A 17728-nucleotide genomic window follows, 5' to 3' on the forward strand; every position below is an offset into this window, starting at 1 on the left:
CCCTTACAAACAGTGGTCATGGGAATTCCCTGGTGGTCCAGTGGTTAGGACTCTGCACTTTCACTACTGTGGGCCCGGGTTCAATCCCTGGTTGGGGAACTAAGATCCTGCAAGTGTGGCATGGCCCCAAAACAAACAAACAAAAACCTAAACAACAGTGGTCGTAAGATCTTGTCAAAAACTTTTGGAGGTCAATTTATATTATATCCATCAAATGTCATATCTGCATGCTGTTTAATCCTTCAAATAAACCCACTTAGCGAGATTAGAATTATAGAAATCACCACATTTCCTCTAAGGAGTTCTTTTGGTTCAAATATCCTCTACTAGCTTTACTGACATGACATCAAACTCCCCAGTTTTTGAGTGACCTCCATTGTTCCATAACTGTCACATAAACAAAAAACTTTTAATTATGGATATTTTCAAACACACACAAAAGTATAGAAAATAGTGCAATGAAGTTCCAGGTAGCTACTACTCAGCTTCAGCAATTACATTTGCCTATCTCAATCATCACTTTTAAATTTTGTTTCTCGATTTAGAGGAAATTTTGAGCATTAGATTCTAACTAGGAATACAGCCAAATTCATATTCTCACTTGAAATAAAGCTGTCACCTAAGTAGCAGTTATCTAGTTAAAATCAAAGAGCATCCCCATTTCCATCTCTAACCAACCTGCTTTCTAACTCCCTCTCCTCCTGCCCCTGAGCTGCAACTGGCACTTGTCCCAGCTAACTGGTCTAATCCTTTCAACTACTTAAATGTAGGACAGGAGGACTTTGAGAATAGATTTGCCTAGCATACTGCAGAAGAGGCAAAATTGCCCTCTGACCACTGCATCCCAGGGCAATTCCATTTCAATTCTTTAACTTTTGTAGAAGTGAACAAATAACAGCATTGGAATAAAGCTTATTTTTCAGAACTTTTGTTCAAAGCTCAGTGTAAAAGTATGCCCACGTCTATCCATGTGAAAGTGGATATTACACAAAGTAGGCAAGAAGAGCAAGGCTCAGAGGGAATAAGATGGAAGATTAAGTTATGGATCAAGGGAAAGGAAGTAATGTTTCTAGGCTCCCTCTGGGAGACTTTATCTCCTTTATCTTCCCAGCAACTTCAGGTATAATCTAATTCCCATTTTACATATGAGGAAACTGAGGAAACTCAAACCTCAGAAGTCCTATGGCTCAAGACACCAGTTTGTTAATGTTGCAGGAGGAACTGAATCTGATCTATTTGACTCCAGAGCCATGCCTTTCTAAGTCAGGAGCACTGGAAATTGGTTGGGATCCCCAGGACAATCCTTTCTGAGGCTTGAGCATGCAAACAAATACCACTTTGTAATAAGACTTTCTCTCTTTCTCACCAGATGGTCCCCTAAATTAGTTGAAGCCTGTGGGCCTTAAATATAAAATAGGCAGATGCATCTTGATTATAATACAGCAGTTTGGTTTTAGTTGCAAGTGTTATGCTTAAAATGCAAGAATGTGATTGATTTACAGAATTTTTTTTAAAGGATAGGGTTTTTTTTGTGCTTGGCCAGCCCAGCTCCTGAATGCCTGGCTGCTCTCCAAAACAGACAGAACTACACCTAGGCAGGCCACCAAAAGTAAGGGTTCTATTTCTCTGGGACAGCCCTGAGCAACAGGACCTTCGCCCAATCCATACTGCTGATGCTGCCTCTATGAGACCCACCGGAGGCAGTTCTTGCTCTTCCTCCCTTAACCAGACTAGGCAAGAGGTATTTCGTCAAGAAGTCCCCAGCTTGCTGGAATAATATCCATCCAGCTCCTTCTTTGCCATTGGCATTTACCCTAGCCTGCCTGGATCTAGAAGCTGATCCCTCTGGACTAAAGATCGTGCCTCTTCTTCTCCAATGAGTTGAGGGGACAAGAGGCAGCTTTAAAACTTGCTTCTCTTTTACTCACACTTAGTATGCCTGTTTCGTCTGTATATAAAGACTCCACTCACCTACAGCTATGAAAAACCCCGCTCTAACTTTGGAACTGAGAAATCATTCTTTATTCAGACACGTGCTTCCTCCACAAAGCATAGCAGCTGGGTGCATTGGAGGCAGCAGTGAGGGTGCAGGATCCAGGAGGGATGAGGAAGAAAGCAATTCTGAAAGGGAGTGAGGAGCAGTCTCAGGGAAGGGAGATGTCATCAGAGGGTTAAGCAGGCAGCAGGAAGGAAGAGGAATTCACTATTGAGGAGAAATGGAGAAGGGACTAAGTACCAAGCACTATGCTAGATGCTTCACATATACCAAGTGAGGAGGGACTGGAAATGGAGAGAAATTTATGAATGCTATTAAACTAGTGCAGGCAAGAAGTAATTAGGGACTTAAGAGAGTGGTGGCAGTTTGAATGGGAAAGAGAGGACAGAAGCAGGATTCACTGTGAAGTGAGGCTCGGCCCGACTTAGCAATTGATTGGGTGTAGAGGTCAGGGAGAAGGAAGAAACCAAGAGCTTTGGTTTTCATAATAAGTGACTGGGAAGATAAGAGGAAATGATTGTCAGGAGATGGATTTAGACAAGGTTAATCAATTCAGTTTGGGGCCTATTTAAGCTTTTAAAATTTTTTGTTATGCAAATTTCAAAACATAGACAAAAAGAGAGAATAGGATATTGAAGTCCCATATACCCACTACCTAACTCAACAATTATCAACTCACAGCCAATCAATACCCTTACCTATTCCTTCTCTCCCCAACGGGATTATTTTGAAGTAAATCCCGGACATCATATGATATTATCCATAAACACTTCAGTATGTATTTCTGAAAGATATTCCTAACATAGCCACATATAATTATCTCACCTAAAAAGGTAACATTAAGCCTTTAATGTCATCAAATACTTAATGTCATCAGTAATTATTCAAACTTCCTCAATCGGCCCCTTGTTTGTTTGATTTATATAGTTGATTGGTTAAAACCAGGATCCAGATAAACAGTCCCATTGAATGTAAGATTCTGTCTGAAACAGCCATATGGAGATATCAAGCAGGCAACTGAAATTTTGGGTCCAAAATTCAAGAGGTAGAGGCCAGAAATATAGATGTGGAAATCATCTTCCCAAAGAGAATCGTTGAAGCTATTTGAATAGATGAAGCTATTGAGTATGTATTAAAGGGGAAGAATATAACAATAAAAATGGCCCAAGGATAGAACCCTGGGGAAAAACTACATTTTGAAGAGAAGAAAGAGACTGAGGATGGGGACGAGGAGGGATTAGTCTGGGAAAGAAACAAGAAGCTGAAAAGTTGAAAAAGAAAACAAGATAGTGTTGTCCCCGGAACCAAGAAATGAAAGTGTTGCACAGAGGGAGGACCACACAATTTTCCTCACTCAATGTTTTCCCTCAAAAGAGCCTTGTACTAGGACTCAGTCCCTACTCTACTGTGTGACTTTCTAGCTGTGTTACAAGTTGAGCAAGTCACCTCCCTAAGTCCAAGATTCTTCAGATTTAAAAACAGATAAGACCAGTCCTGATTAACAGGCTGCTATGAGGATCAAATGAGAATGGAATCATGTGAAGAAGGCCTTTGTTAACTGCAAAGCACTGGACAAATAGGAGAGGCTGTTCGTTCAATACATCCTTATTGTTATTTTTATTAATTATGTGAAAATATAACTGCTGAGTGGAGGATTTAAAGTTTTTAATATTAGGAAATCCTGAATTTGAAAGGCCATGATTCTTCAAGAGTCTCATTAGATATAATAGCCGGCTCTTAGGAGCATCTATTGTGTGCTAGACACCGTTCTAAATCCTCCACATACCTTAACTCATTTGATCCTCAAAAAAAAATCTTATGAGATAGGTACTACTATTAACCTTGTTTTACAGATGAGGAAGCTAAGGCTGAGAGAAGTGACCTAACTTGCCCTAGGTCACACAACTAGGAAAGTAGCTGAGCCAGAGCTTAAGCCAAGTCTTTCCTATGCCAGAGCCTGACTTCTTAATCACTACACCAAACTTCCTCTTAAAAATATGCCTTGGAAAATTAGAAGACCACCATATTGCAACCCTAATGAATTATGGATCTAGGCATCAATGGCAGCTACCATCACAAAGACAACCAGACAGGGCTTCCCTGGTGGCACAGTGGTTAAGACTCCACCTGCCAATGCAGGGGACACGGGTTCGAGCCCTGGTCCAGAAGATCCCACATGCCGCGGAGCAACTAAGCCCATGTGCCACAACTACTGAGCCTGTGCTCTAGAGCCCATGAGCCACAACTACTGAGCCTGCGTGCCACAACTACTGAAGCCTGCGCACCTACAGCCCATGCACTAAAACGAAGAGCAGCCCCTACTCGCCGCAACTAGAAGCCCGTGTACAGCAACAAAGACCCAATGCAGCCAAAAATAAACAAAACAAAAGAAATAAAACATAAAAAAAAGACAACCAGACATAATGTTCCTGAAGGAAGCACATGCCACCACCTATGAGGTAATTTTGCACCCCCTCCCTCCCCCGCAAAAAATTGAACCTGAATCAAACAAAGCTTTTAGATTAGGGTTATGGTTGCCAGATGAATTTCAGGATGCCCAGTTAAAACTGAATTTCAGATAAACAACAAATAATATTTTTAGTGTAAGCATGTCCCATGCAATATTTAGTATGTCCCATACACTAAATTTGGGACACAGTTATACTAAAAAAGTATTCATTGTTTATCTGAAATTCAATTTTAACTGGGAACTCTGTATTTCTATTTGCTAAATCTGGCAACCCTACTTTAGATCCAACTACCCATTTATAAGGAACACAAACGGCAGAGAAACACATTAAAGGAACCAGAATAAGGCTATCTGCACCAGACTGGGTAAATGTACAAGACAAACAACCAGACTTCTTTAACAAAGAAATGTCAAGAGCGAGAGAGAAAGAGAAACCTATAGACTAAAGAGACTTAAAAGACACAAAACTCCATCACTATGTGTAGACTATTTAGATTCTGCTTCAGATTATTAAAATACCACGACACTTGTGATATTATTGGTAATTTGATCACTGTCAAGTAATTCCATAAGTATATTAAGGAATTATTCATTTTTTAGTTTTCTAGTGGTATTGTGGGTTTTTTTAAGAAGCCCTTATCTCTTATACATTTTGAAATGTTTATGGATGAAATGACATGTGCCAGAAGTGCTTCACAATAATATGGAAAGGAGGGAAGTGGAAAGAGTATATATGTAATAAGATTGGCTTTGAATTGAGGATGTTGAAGCTTCCTTAAAAAGTACACGTGATTTCATTATACTTTTCTATTTCGGTATATGTTTGAAGTTCCCCATAATAAAAAAAGGCTTTTGAAAAAAACAATACCTAAAACAGAGCCTGACCTACTGTAAACACTTAATACATATTTGTTGGCAGGCAAATGGGTTTAATTTTAAAAAAGGAAAGCTTCCAGATGGTCATCAAATGGAAAAACATTTTAAAATGAGATTGCAAGCATGAATATGCCTGAAAACACAAATGAGATTCATTTAGGGACCAAACTATACTCAAATGGAACCAATAATGAATTTGCTCAGACAAGGGAATTTGTTTATTAAAGATGAACAGTTGTGAAATTCTGGGCAGAAGAGGTTCATATATTATAGCTATTAATTTTGGTAAACACAGAAGACATTTTTAACCCTTCAAAAAGATGTTATGCAGAAAACAATTCACCTTAGATTTTCTTCAATATTTATTATTCCACTGAACTGTTGTAAAAAGTCATGTTAATTTCCCAAAGGCCTTTGGACAGATTTCGAAAATTTGAATGTTCAAATGCAAGTGATCGCCAATTACTAAAAATTAATGACTTCTCATGCTGAATAATGCATGCACTTGGCAGGAGGACTTTACCAAAAATGCAGTGTTGTCAGTTTTTAATGCAATCTTGCCTTAGCTGCTGGGTACATGAAGGCAACCAAATTCAAAAGCAACCCTCAGCCCCCCACACACAAGGAGCAGGTTAGTGTGTTTACTGAAGTGTTTAGTGCAGGTGAGATAAGCTGTTTATTTTATGCTTAATGTTACACTATATGGATGCACCGTAATTAATTCAACCATTCTCTTATTGATGGATATTTCCCACTATTATCAACAACAATGCATTTGACCTTATACATTTAGCCTTACATTCTGGTGCTTTAATTTCTGGGGGAGAGATTACAAGAAATGGGTTAGCTGGGCCAAAGAATATTTATAAATATTTTTAATTTTAGCAGAAACTAATTGCATGTATTTTTAAAATTAGGGCTACGATGTGGAATGGCATTTTAAAAATGAATCACCTAACTACAAATCAACCATCTCACTAACCTCACTTCAAATGCAAAGTATGTTTAAGCTCTGATTTAATTAGAGAACTGGGTTCTTAGACAATCTCTCATTGACAGCACTTTTGGTGTTGAAAATTCCATGGTTTATTCTGTTTCAGAGCATCTTGTATCAGTACTTCCAGTTTGGTATTCCTTCCTGTACTAGAAGGAAGCAGCATCTTAAACTGACTCCTTGCCACTGTCTCTGAATTCTGAGTGCCATTTCTGTCTTTCCTTGGTCCCTTTTTGCAAGGAGAGACTGGCTGTCCGCACTCTTTAAAAGGTATTTTTATTGGTATCTTTTCCTCTTATTCTTTTTGTCCCTCTAATTTTAAAGATCTTTTTATTTGCTGTTCTTCAAATTCAAAAATAACAAATGCTTGTTATAACCAGTGAAACAAGGCAATAGGAGGATGTATAAACACAAAGCTAATCATCACACGTCGACCTCCTGATGTGATCAATATTAATAGCCTGCTGAGCAGCCTTCCACAACTCCCCTTGCTCATACAAACAGATCAAACATATGTAAAATTCTGTTTGTTTTCACCAAAGTATAATCATACTATACACATTATTCTGCAACTTGTTTCACTTAACTCTCTCTCTCTCTATATATATATATACACACATATATTTATATATATGTGACAATAGACAATATATGTTATTTAAGAAAATATAGTGGAGATACTCTGCAGTCATAAGTTCTTTTCCAGTTCTAGAATTCATTTTTGTATTCCTTTGGAGAACATACAACCATGTATTTGTAATGAATTGTTTAATGTCTTTCTTCCCTGCTAGACTGAGAGCTCCTTGAAGGCAGAGGGCTAATTTTGTTCACCACTATATCTCCAGAATTTAGGGTAGTGCTGCCAGGACAGTAATTGCCTTTATAAAATCTATTTTTTCATTGTTTCAGTGCTTCTTGAAACCTTCAGTCTACTTAAACTGGGTCATTGCCAATACTCAAATGTACGTGTCTTTAGGAACTCAGGCCTGAGTAAATCACCACTCAAAGTTATTTAGATGGAAACTGGTGACAGTACATTTTAAAAATTTGTAAGACTTCGTGCTTTTTAGCAAAAAACCCTTTCTGCCACACCAAAAAAAATGAATTTTAAAGGACAGAGCACATGTTTAGCAGAAAGAGAGCTCTACACTTATAATTAGAGCTGAATTCTAGTCCCACCTCTGCCATTAATTACTGTGTGGCCTTTAGAAAGTTCCTTATCCTTTCTGGTCCTGGTTCATCTGTTGCTCTAACATTCATTAATTCCAAAACTATGTACTGTCCCCTGCGTGCGGCACTAGGTTAAGTGCTAGTGATACAGGGGTGAGTGATATAACAGCTAACAGTTAACGAATGCTTACTGCATGCTTGGCCTTTTGCTAATGGAGTCAAAGGCACTCTCTCATTTAATCTTCCATGATAGCACTACCGTGATACTTTCTGTACTTTACAAAGGAGGAAACTGAGGCATAGCGAGGTAAAGTAACTTTCCCAGCATACCAAAGGACGCGGTGAAGACAGGATTGGAAGCCGGACAGTGAGGCTTCAGATGCCGTTCCAACAACCTTAGTGATCCTTGCCCTCATAATTCAACGACTATTGGCCTGCATTTAATCCCAGCCCAGTACTGGGTGGAGCGCCCTCTTGTCAATGGGAGGGTGCAGTGCCTCAGGTGCTTGTCAGAGAAACCATTGAGAGACCTGACACGATCTCAGTCAGGTGAAACACTACCTCGCTCTCGCAGTTTCCACAACCGGAAAATGAAGCGGTGGGACGTGTCAGCAGGTCGTACGCACGCACGCCTCTCTGGGCGTCCCATTGGGTACGGGTGAGCGTGCGGGTCACGCCAGCAGGACGCGCTTCTCTGAACTCGGCACGGGGCGGGGAGAAAGGGAGCGCTGCGTGCGCGCGGGCCCTTCCGACATCGGCGCGGGCGGGCGGCTCCGCCTGGCCTAGGGCTCCTTTGCCCCGCCCCGCTGCCCGCGCCGTTGTGGCGTCTACTTCCGGGTCCTCACCACCTTTAGCGAAACCAACGAGAAGAAACCGCCTGCATGTAGAGCAGCCCGACCAGGAACGTATCCGAGTGGCGCGCGAACGTGAGAGGAAAGCCGTGCGCGGCTGCGCTTTACCGCCCCTGAGCCGCTCTAGACGCGGGTGAGTGCTGGGGCATCGGCTCGCACCTGGAGCTGCTCGCGGAGCAGCCCCCGGAGCGGCCTGACCCCGCCCCTCTCCGGGGAAGGCTTGGGCCCTGGCCCACTCCCAGCGTGCTCCACGCGGTGTGTCCGGGCAGGTGCAGTGTGAGGAACAGTGAGGGGGCTAGTTAGAGCGCCTGCTTCCTAGAGGCGCTCCCTCGGCCCCTCCTTGGGGTGTTGAGATGACCATGTCTCTCCCTCACTTTTGTTCTCCATTTCATTCTCTTCCTTTTTCCATACTCCGCCCCAACCGCCTTCATCTAAAAGGATTCATCTCAAAAACCACTCCGGTCGTTTCTGCCTCGCTTGTGCTTGTGTGCGGTTTTAAGTTTCCCTTGCCTCTGCACCAAATATCCTATCATGTGCATCTCTAGATGCTACTCCTTAGAAAAATTTGTGCAAATGATTCATAAGTAGTATCCCCATCAGGAAGAATTCTGACATACATATACCATTGTCAATCTAAGAGACACTAGTGAATTATTATATAATGGCCAGACATATTGAAAATTGTGTAATATGAAATGCCAAAATCCTATATAAAATAATTCATTTTGGAGTGCATCTGACAATTCTAAAACAAGCAGAGCTTGTTTCCTGTGAATTTTCTTTTCCTTATTAGAGCTGTGTTTGTTGACCAAGTTCTGTGAGTGACACAGGAAACCTGTCCTGCCTCTTTCCCACCCGACTTCCCACCCCTCCTTAGGAATTACATCTGTCAAGTTGTTCCACACGTTGTCCTTCTAAGGTAATGGAGGTCAAAGTCCATTTCCTCTAGAAGAAAACCAAGGGATGGTTTCCTTGTAGCAGTACGGTGATGCTGGATGCAAAATATCAATTATGGTTAACAGATCCTACATGTTTTTACATTTGTAGGAAAACAAGGTTATTCAGTAACTTTTTATTAAATTCTCAATAATATGGGTGGAAGCACTGTTGAAATCTTTATTCTGTAATAGAAAAACCATTAAACTGATGCCAGGATATCTGATTTCTAGTTCAGTTCTATTGCTGACTGTGACTTTGGGTCAGTTACCTAACCTCTGTGGACCCTCTGTTTCCCTATCTGTAAAATGAGAAAAGTGACATTAGATAGCTTCTAAGGCCACTTTCAACTTTAAGAAACAAAGGGAAAATCTAAGTAGCTCAGTAGAACATTCCTTGTGGAGATAGAAGGGAGATTGGGAAAATCTCAACAGTTGTATTTAATGTTGGGTTTTCTTTTAATTTCTAATTGAAATAAAAGTGTAGACTTTTCCCTTTTTACTTCCCCAAAGAATAAGAAAATGCCTTTGGAGGAAATAAAAATGTTCATTAATAGTCCCCAGATATGCCTATATTGACTCAGTTCTCATCCAAATAATTTAGCTATTTTCATTATGGGCTTTTATTATTATACATCAGTTAGTTGAGATACTGTATTGGAAACCATTTAGTCTTAGGAACAAAAGGGTAAATATTAACATATATGGTATCAATTCCAAGATGTACTCAAAACACCTAAGGACAGCAGCCATCAGTTAAATAAAGCACTAGGTTGAGAACAGAGGCCAGCACAGATACCATTGGTGATTTACCAATTGTATGTGGTTTTATCTGTTCAATTTAAGGTTTTGTTGTAAAAGTCCATTTATATCCACAGAGGTATTTAAATAATATAATGCAAGCTTGTGAAATGAAATTCCTTTAAAGAGAATGATGGACAGACAACCTCTGTAATATCAGTTTCTGGGGTTAGTGCTTTGGTTTAGTACTTGGTTAATTAAATCCCTATAGATGAAGTGCAAAAATAGCCTCCCAGAAAATTCTATGGCAGCAAGGTGTTGCTGCAAAGTTCCACTTTGTTCTGAACAGTAATCAGGTATCATTGGAAGCAAAAAATTCTTAAGACTCTCTTGTGCTACTTGCACTGACTCGATTTCAAGCTTGGGAGCCTTTTTTTTTTTTAACATTAAGAGCAAAATGTAAGTATAGGGGGAATATCAAATCAAATCACTAGACTCCTTTTCTATTAAGTATCCTAAGGATCTTTTTCTTCTTTATAGGAAAAATGCTTTCTGAAAGCAGTTCATTTTTGAAGGGTGTAATGCTTGGAAGCATTTTCTGTGCCTTGATCACTATGCTAGGACACATTAGGATTGGTCATGGAAATAGAATGCACCACCATGAGCATCATCACCTACAAGCTCCTAATAAAGAAGATATCTTGAAAATTTCAGAGGATGAACGCATGGAGCTCAGTAAGAGCTTTCGAGTATACTGTATCATCCTTGTCAAACCCAAAGATGTGAGTCTCTGGGCTGCAGTGAAGGAGACTTGGACCAAACACTGTGACAAAGCAGAGTTCTTCAGTTCTGAAAATGTTAAAGTGTTTGAGTCAATTAACATGGAAACAAATGACATGTGGTTAATGATGAGAAAAGCTTACAAATACGCCTTTGATAAATATAGAGACCAATACAACTGGTTCTTCCTTGCACGCCCCACTACGTTTGCTATTATTGAAAACTTAAAGTACTTTTTGTTAAAAAAGGATCCATCACAACCTTTCTATCTAGGCCACACTATAAAATCTGGAGACCTCGAGTATGTGAGTATGGAAGGAGGAATTGTCTTAAGTGTAGAATCAATGAAAAGACTTAACAGCCTTCTCAGTATTCCTGAAAAGTGTCCTGAACAGGGAGGGATGATTTGGAAGATATCTGAAGATAAGCAGCTAGCAGTCTGCCTGAAATACGCTGGAGTATTTGCAGAAAATGCAGAAGATGCTGAAGGAAAAGATGTATTTAACACCAAGTCTGTTGGGCTTTTTATTAAAGAGGCAATGACTAATCACCCCAACCAGGTAGTAGAAGGATGTTGTTCAGATATGGCTGTTACTTTTAATGGACTGACGCCTAATCAGATGCATGTAATGATGTACGGGGTATACCGTCTTAGGGCATTTGGGCATATTTTCAATGATGCATTGGTTTTCCTACCTCCAAATGGTTCTGATAATGACTGAGAAGAAATAAGAGCATGTATATGATCACCGTGTAGGACATGTGGTGTTATTTGTAGTAACAACTGCATATCCAACACAGCAGTATGTTTCTTTTCTTTTTTTTTTCGTTTTCAGTTTGGTGGCACTGGTTTATTCGCACATTGAAGTTTAGTAATAGGGTTTTTTTAAAATAGGGTAGGGTTTTTTTCCTTAAAACACACATGAGAATTTCAACTGTGTTGGAAAGAAATGTTTTAATAATAATAATTTTACAAATAAAGAATATATTTATAAATAATATATTATGTGATAAATTCTAAATTATGAACATTAAAAATCTGTGTGGCACATGTTTTTGCTGATTGGTTAAAAAATTTAACATGTCTTTTTAGCTTTCTAAGATACGCAAATGAAATCTCTAGTTGTGAATTTGTGATTAAAGTAAAACTTTTAGCTGTGTGTTTCTGTTACTTCTAACGTTGGTTTATGTTCTAAGCCTTCGCAAGTGCCATGGATTTGCTTTCTCAAAATGCACAACCAAGCAATAAAGGGAATGTTCCCAACCACTGTTAAAGTGAAAGTTGAAATCTATCCCTGAGAGAAAAAGTGAAAATTAATTATAAAGGTTAATAATTTTCCTGGGAGCTAATTTAGTGGCCTCCCTCAGCATACACAATTTCAGTGTAACCCTCTGTACTTCTCTATGCAGATATTGAAGTTGGAGTGGTGACTGTAAAGAATGTAATGTCATTTAACTGTATTGTTTCCCAGTTAATCAAGCTCTCAGCTGTGGCTTGGATAAAAATATATCAGTTGAGATTTATTTACTCCTGCAGAGCAAACGAGTTCTGTGGAAGTCTTCTTTGAAGAACTCCTTTCGGAAGTCTGGCAGTTTCACTTACTTGAATTGAGTCTGTCCTGGCTTTTGTTTACCTGTTCAAATTTTTAGATTTTTCCCATGTTCATGATTGCACCATATCCAACAGTTTTTGGTGTGGAGGTCTTAACCTCACCATTCACCTTGGATTACGCTGCCATTGGCCTGATTTCGGTGGCTACCGAAAAGCTTTATGGATGGTGGATACAACAGCTTCTGTGTTTATAAATGTGTGAAACACTTGGAGCTGACTTGTCCTAAAATCAGGCCTGCACATGCCATATTAAGTCAGATCCATAAGCCCCCATAGGGTGTGAAACCATGACATTTTAGAGGTTAATTTTTCTTATAACTGGCTTCATGATGTTAATGGTCTCCTACAGCTTTTGCAAGCCAGAAAGAATTTCCTCAAGAGGGCCTCGGGCTTCAAATTATTGATCATCAGAGTAGTGTGTAAAACCCTTTGTTTTAATTTATAGATTTTCCTCACTGGGGCTCTTGATTAAAATGAAAGGTTATTAATTTTGAAAAATAATAAAACCCTTTTATCAAGCACCAAAATATGTGGTCTCAGATGTAATTACTACAAACCAAATCATATTCAGTGTGAGTGCAATGATAAACAGTATCTCACTGAGTGTGACACCCAGTTTACAAGTGTCACATTGCCCCCAACACCAGTATCTTAAAACTTTTTCTACTATATTTATCGCCTTCAATTACATTAGTGTATCAAGGTATAGTTGTAATAAATATATCAGAAAATGCATTCCATTGTTTGATTTCCTAGTGGGTACTAAAGTAACAATTGCTTTTTAAACCAAACTGATGCTCTTGATTGTATTTTTTTTTTTTTTTTTTTTTTTTGCGGTACACGGGCCTCTCACTGTTGTGGCCTCTCCCGCTGCAGAGCACAGGCTCCGGACGCGCAGGCTCAGTGGCCATGGCTCACGGGCCCAGCCGTTCCGCGGCATGTGGGATCTTCCCGGAGCGGGGCACGAACCCGTGTCCCCTGCATCGGCAGGCGGACTCTCAACCACTGCGCCACCAGGGAAGCCCTTGATTGTATTTTTATACATGAGTATTCCTTTATAAAATGTTAGTTGTCTTAAATAATATGCTGTCTCCTTGAACTTATTTGTACCTAGTCTTGTAGATAAATTTGGAATCAGTAACACAGAAAATTGTGCTACAGAAGTCATGGTTACAGATTTGATCATCATGCATTCAACAGCCAAAAACTATAACCCTAACTCCACTCTGTTATTGGGAAGAGAGTCGGGAAGAGTGGAGGTCTAATGGGAATTGATCATGATTGTAAATATATTTTACATATGGCTGGGTAATGCCTACTATATTGGACAACACAGGTCTAACCAGTTCTGGAAGTGTGAGGCCCACTGGCTGAGATGTGAATGAGAGAAAACTTCAAGTTTCTTCTAAAAGTTATATTTATCTTTCTGGTTTTCTTGAATGCAGGGAAACTGCAACCTGACTTTCAGCAGGCCCCAGGCCATCTCCTTGCACAAGTTCAATCGCTAGACCTTCTTTCTCAAAACATTGGATTTGGAGCAAAATATAGATTAGACCCCTTGGCTTTTTTTTTAATGTAGCTAAAATACTGCTTGTGTATCAAATCTGATTTATAATGCCCAGATTCAGGGAACACCTGTATTAGAAAAGTTACTGAAAGCACAGAGTTTAGTAATGGTGTACCACTAATTTTCCACTCAGTTAAAGTATTGTGTTCCTTTTAGTGCTAGCTGACTTGGATTGATGCATTCAATGCATGTCTGAGTGTTTATGTGAAGAGCCTGTTTGTAAAAGTTTAACTTTCTTTTGGCATTCAAAGAAATTCAGGGAAGGTTTTGCCAACCTTCCCACCAAGGAGTCCCCCAAAGTCTAATGAAAAAATAATCACTCAATTCCAGTATCATCAAAGATAAAATACTATAAAGTATTCAAAGGGTAATGGGGGAAATGACTTATTTAGAAAGTATGAAATAATGGTGTATGTCTGGGGTCTCTAGCATAATAGAAAGGAAAGTCCACTTTTATTAGTGTGGAATCTATATACTATACTACTCCTTGTATATATTGGGTATCTATGAGCTTAACACTAGACCTGGTATTTTGTGGAAAGCAAAAAGAGCCCAAACACATGATTCATACAGGGAGTCAAATAATCATTTCATGTAAGCTTTGCACGAGCAATAAAACAAGCAATTGTTTACTATTAGAATATGGTGGTCCTCTTTGCCTTAAAAGTCCTCAATTTGATAAGTGTTATTTCTCTTAACCCACATAATTCCCATTTCTTTGATAGTTTTCACTGATTCCATGCAAGAATGGCCACATTGGTTTTGCCATTGCTTTGGCAATTTAGTGAAAGCCCTGGCAGGAAGAGCAGGGCCTAAAAATAAGCCTCAGATTTTCAATGAATGGATGGATGGATGGGAGTGAGGACGGATGCCATTAATTATGGGACAGGCTTGTGTTTGGAAAAAAGTAAGAAATGCTTCTAATGAGTGACTGATAAGAGACATCCACAAAGGTACTCAAAGTGCTGAATAAATGGGGATGTTCTAACAGTCAAAACACCAACCCCATACCATCTGAGGGGAAAAGGGGAAAAGTGGTCCTAACTTGATGAAGACTTTATTTTTTAATTAATTTTTACTGGAGTGTAGTTGATTACAATGTTGTGTTTCAGGTGTACGGCGAAGCGAATCACTTATACATATACATATATCCACTCTTTTTAAGATTCTTTTCCCATATAGGCCATTACAGAGTATTGAGTAGAGTTTCCTGTGCTATACAGTAGATCTTTATTAGTTATCTATTTTATATATAGTAGTGTGTATATGTCCATCCCAATCTCCCAACTTATCCCACCCCCCAATGGAAGACTTTAAATACTGGCACTGAGAATCTTCTTTTCCATATTTGCCACTCTAAGGTATTCACCTCCGGAAGGAAGCTTCAGGGAATACTGCCTGTTCTCCATCCCAATGCCATCCAACAGAAATATAATGGGAGCCGCATGTGTAGTTTAAAATTTTCTAGTAGCCACATTAAAAAAGACAGAGGTGAAATTACTTTTAGTATTATATTTTACTTAACCCAATATATCCAAAATATTGTCATTTCAACATGTAATCAACAGAAAAAATGAGATAGTTTACATTCTTTTTTTTATTAAGTCTTCAAAATCCAGTGTGTATTTTACAGTAACAGCACAGATCTAACCAATTCCAGAAGTGTGAGACAACACCCCACCCCGGGGCTGTCATGTGAATGGGAGAAAACTCGAAGTTTCTTCTAAAAGGCCTGTTTATTTTTCTGGTTGTCTTGAAGGCTACGGAAATTGCAACCTGACTTTTAGCAGGCCCCAGGCCATCTCTTTGCATGAGTTCCATCACTGGATCTTCCTTCTCAAAATTAAGTCATTGGATCCTCCTTCTCAAAATTAACTCATTAGATCTGGAGTAAAATATTGATTAGACCCCTCAGCCTTTTTCCTTAGATTATAATTGAACCAAATTGCTCCTGTCAATTTTAATATTCACTAATCCTTTTCCCAACCTATCTTTTGGATGTATTGATAGTCACAAAGCAGCTGCTAGTTCTGCCTTTGCACTTACACTCTACCCTCATCTCCCCCACTTAACCAACCCTCCCCCTTGTATCCTTTTCTTTAAAAATCCAGGAAAGGCTTCTAAATGGTATAACCTTTAAATGGTCACAAATCACCTAGCCTGAAGGTGACAGAAAAAGTTCCGACCTCAGGACTAAGTTCAATTTCAAAAGATTCTCCCAGAATACCCTGCTAATGAAGAGGGAAACAGAACATTCCTCAGAAGCACACTGCAAGCAACCCAGTCTTACTGCATTCTAATCCTACCCATATTTTCCCACTGTGGAATAGAGGCTTGGCTAACTTACACTTCTCTCCAATAGCCCATAAACAAAGATGGTGATGCAACTGTGGGCCAAGATTAACATTTTATGAAACGTGAGGGGAGATTTTCTGCAAAATAGGCATTGCGGGAGGGAGTTAGGGAGGTTTAAGCAAATTCTGAGTGTAAATTCTTTATACGTGAAGTATGAATGGAAGGTAGAAAATGTCTCTTCTAGCATGTAATCTCTTTGTCAAAGAATATTTCTCTTGACTGTTTTAACACTTTACCACTCAAGTATTTTTACAAGTTCTGAATTAATTCCAAGTGTTTTATGTATTTTTTCATATTTACATACCATCTTGCCTGAAGTTCTTGCTATTTTTTTTTACATCTTTATTGGAGTATAATTGCTTTACAATGGTGTGTTAGTTTCTGCTTTATAACAAAGTGAATCAGTTATACATATACATATGTTCCCATATCTCTTCCATCTTGCGTCTCCCTCCCTCCCACCCTCCCTTTCCCACCCCTCTAGGTGGTCACAAAGCACCGAGCTGATCTCCCTGAGCTGATCTCCCTGTGCTACGCGGCTGCTTCCCACAGCTATCTATTTTACATTTGGTAGTGTATATATGTCCATGCCACTCTCTCACTTTGTCACAGCTTACCCTTCCCCCTCCCCATATCCTCAAGTCCATGCTCTAGTAGGTCTGTGTCTTTATTCGTGTCTTACCCCTAGGTTCTTCATGACATTTTTTTTTTTAGTTCTTGCTATTTTATTCAACCATGGTTAAATTTTAGAAAAATTCCAGCTTGTTCTAAAAACTGTTTACTTGCATATCAGTGATACTTAGCTTTATTATCAATAAATTAAAAGCTTAATTTTGAAATTTTGGTGCATTTTCAGGTGGCCTCTCATCTTCCTGAAGGTTGATACTTATTTGCTAAAGACCTTACAGATGTTGAGATACTTAGCTTTTAATGCATTTGTATAAGCACATTTATAGATTTCAGAAAAATTGTCTAGAATTATCCTACTTTTAATGGTGAGAAAAGGATGCTGTGTTTAAATTTTATTTTAATATTAAAATATTAGATTTTTTAAAATAAAAAATATATGATAATGTAAAAATAAAAAAAACCAGGCTTTGCAATCAGGGACACTTAGGTTCAAATCCCAACTCTGCCATTTATTAGCAGTGTATCTTCAGGAAAGTTATATAACCCTTCTGGAGCCTTAGCTTCCTCACTTATCAAATGAGAATTAAAATCTACCTCATGGAATAGTCATAAAGATTAAGCAAGATATATAAGTAGAGCTTGTGCGTATAGGAATGTTATTTATTTCCCTTTCCCTCTGACCCATTTGAACAAGTTTAACTAGCACTTTACACAGTTAAATATGTATCAATCCTTTTATTAAGTATCTTTC

The 17728-nt window shown here is 39.0% G+C and overlaps 1 protein-coding gene across 1 annotated transcript; it reads left to right on the forward strand.

Annotated features, from left to right (window-relative positions):
* Positions 1 to 8176: 8176 nt before the first annotated feature.
* Positions 8177 to 14603, forward strand: C1GALT1C1 (C1GALT1 specific chaperone 1). The gene is made up of 2 exons (XM_060001841.1): positions 8177 to 8490; positions 10574 to 14603. The coding sequence occupies exon 2, from the start codon at positions 10579 to 10581 to the stop codon at positions 11533 to 11535; it is 957 nt and encodes a 318-aa protein (XP_059857824.1). The 5' UTR covers positions 8177 to 8490; positions 10574 to 10578; the 3' UTR covers positions 11536 to 14603.
* Positions 14604 to 17728: the final 3125 nt, after the last annotated feature.

Source organism: Delphinus delphis, chromosome X (genome assembly GCF_949987515.2).
Source record: "Delphinus delphis chromosome X, mDelDel1.2, whole genome shotgun sequence".
NCBI classification, from domain to species: Eukaryota; Metazoa; Chordata; class Mammalia; order Artiodactyla; family Delphinidae; genus Delphinus; species Delphinus delphis.

What these genes read in the sequence shown, in the direction of transcription:
- C1GALT1C1 (XM_060001841.1), top strand. Translation starts at nt 10,579, where the DNA reads ATGCTTTCTGAAAGCAGTTCATTTTTGAAGGGTGTAATGCTTGGAAGC.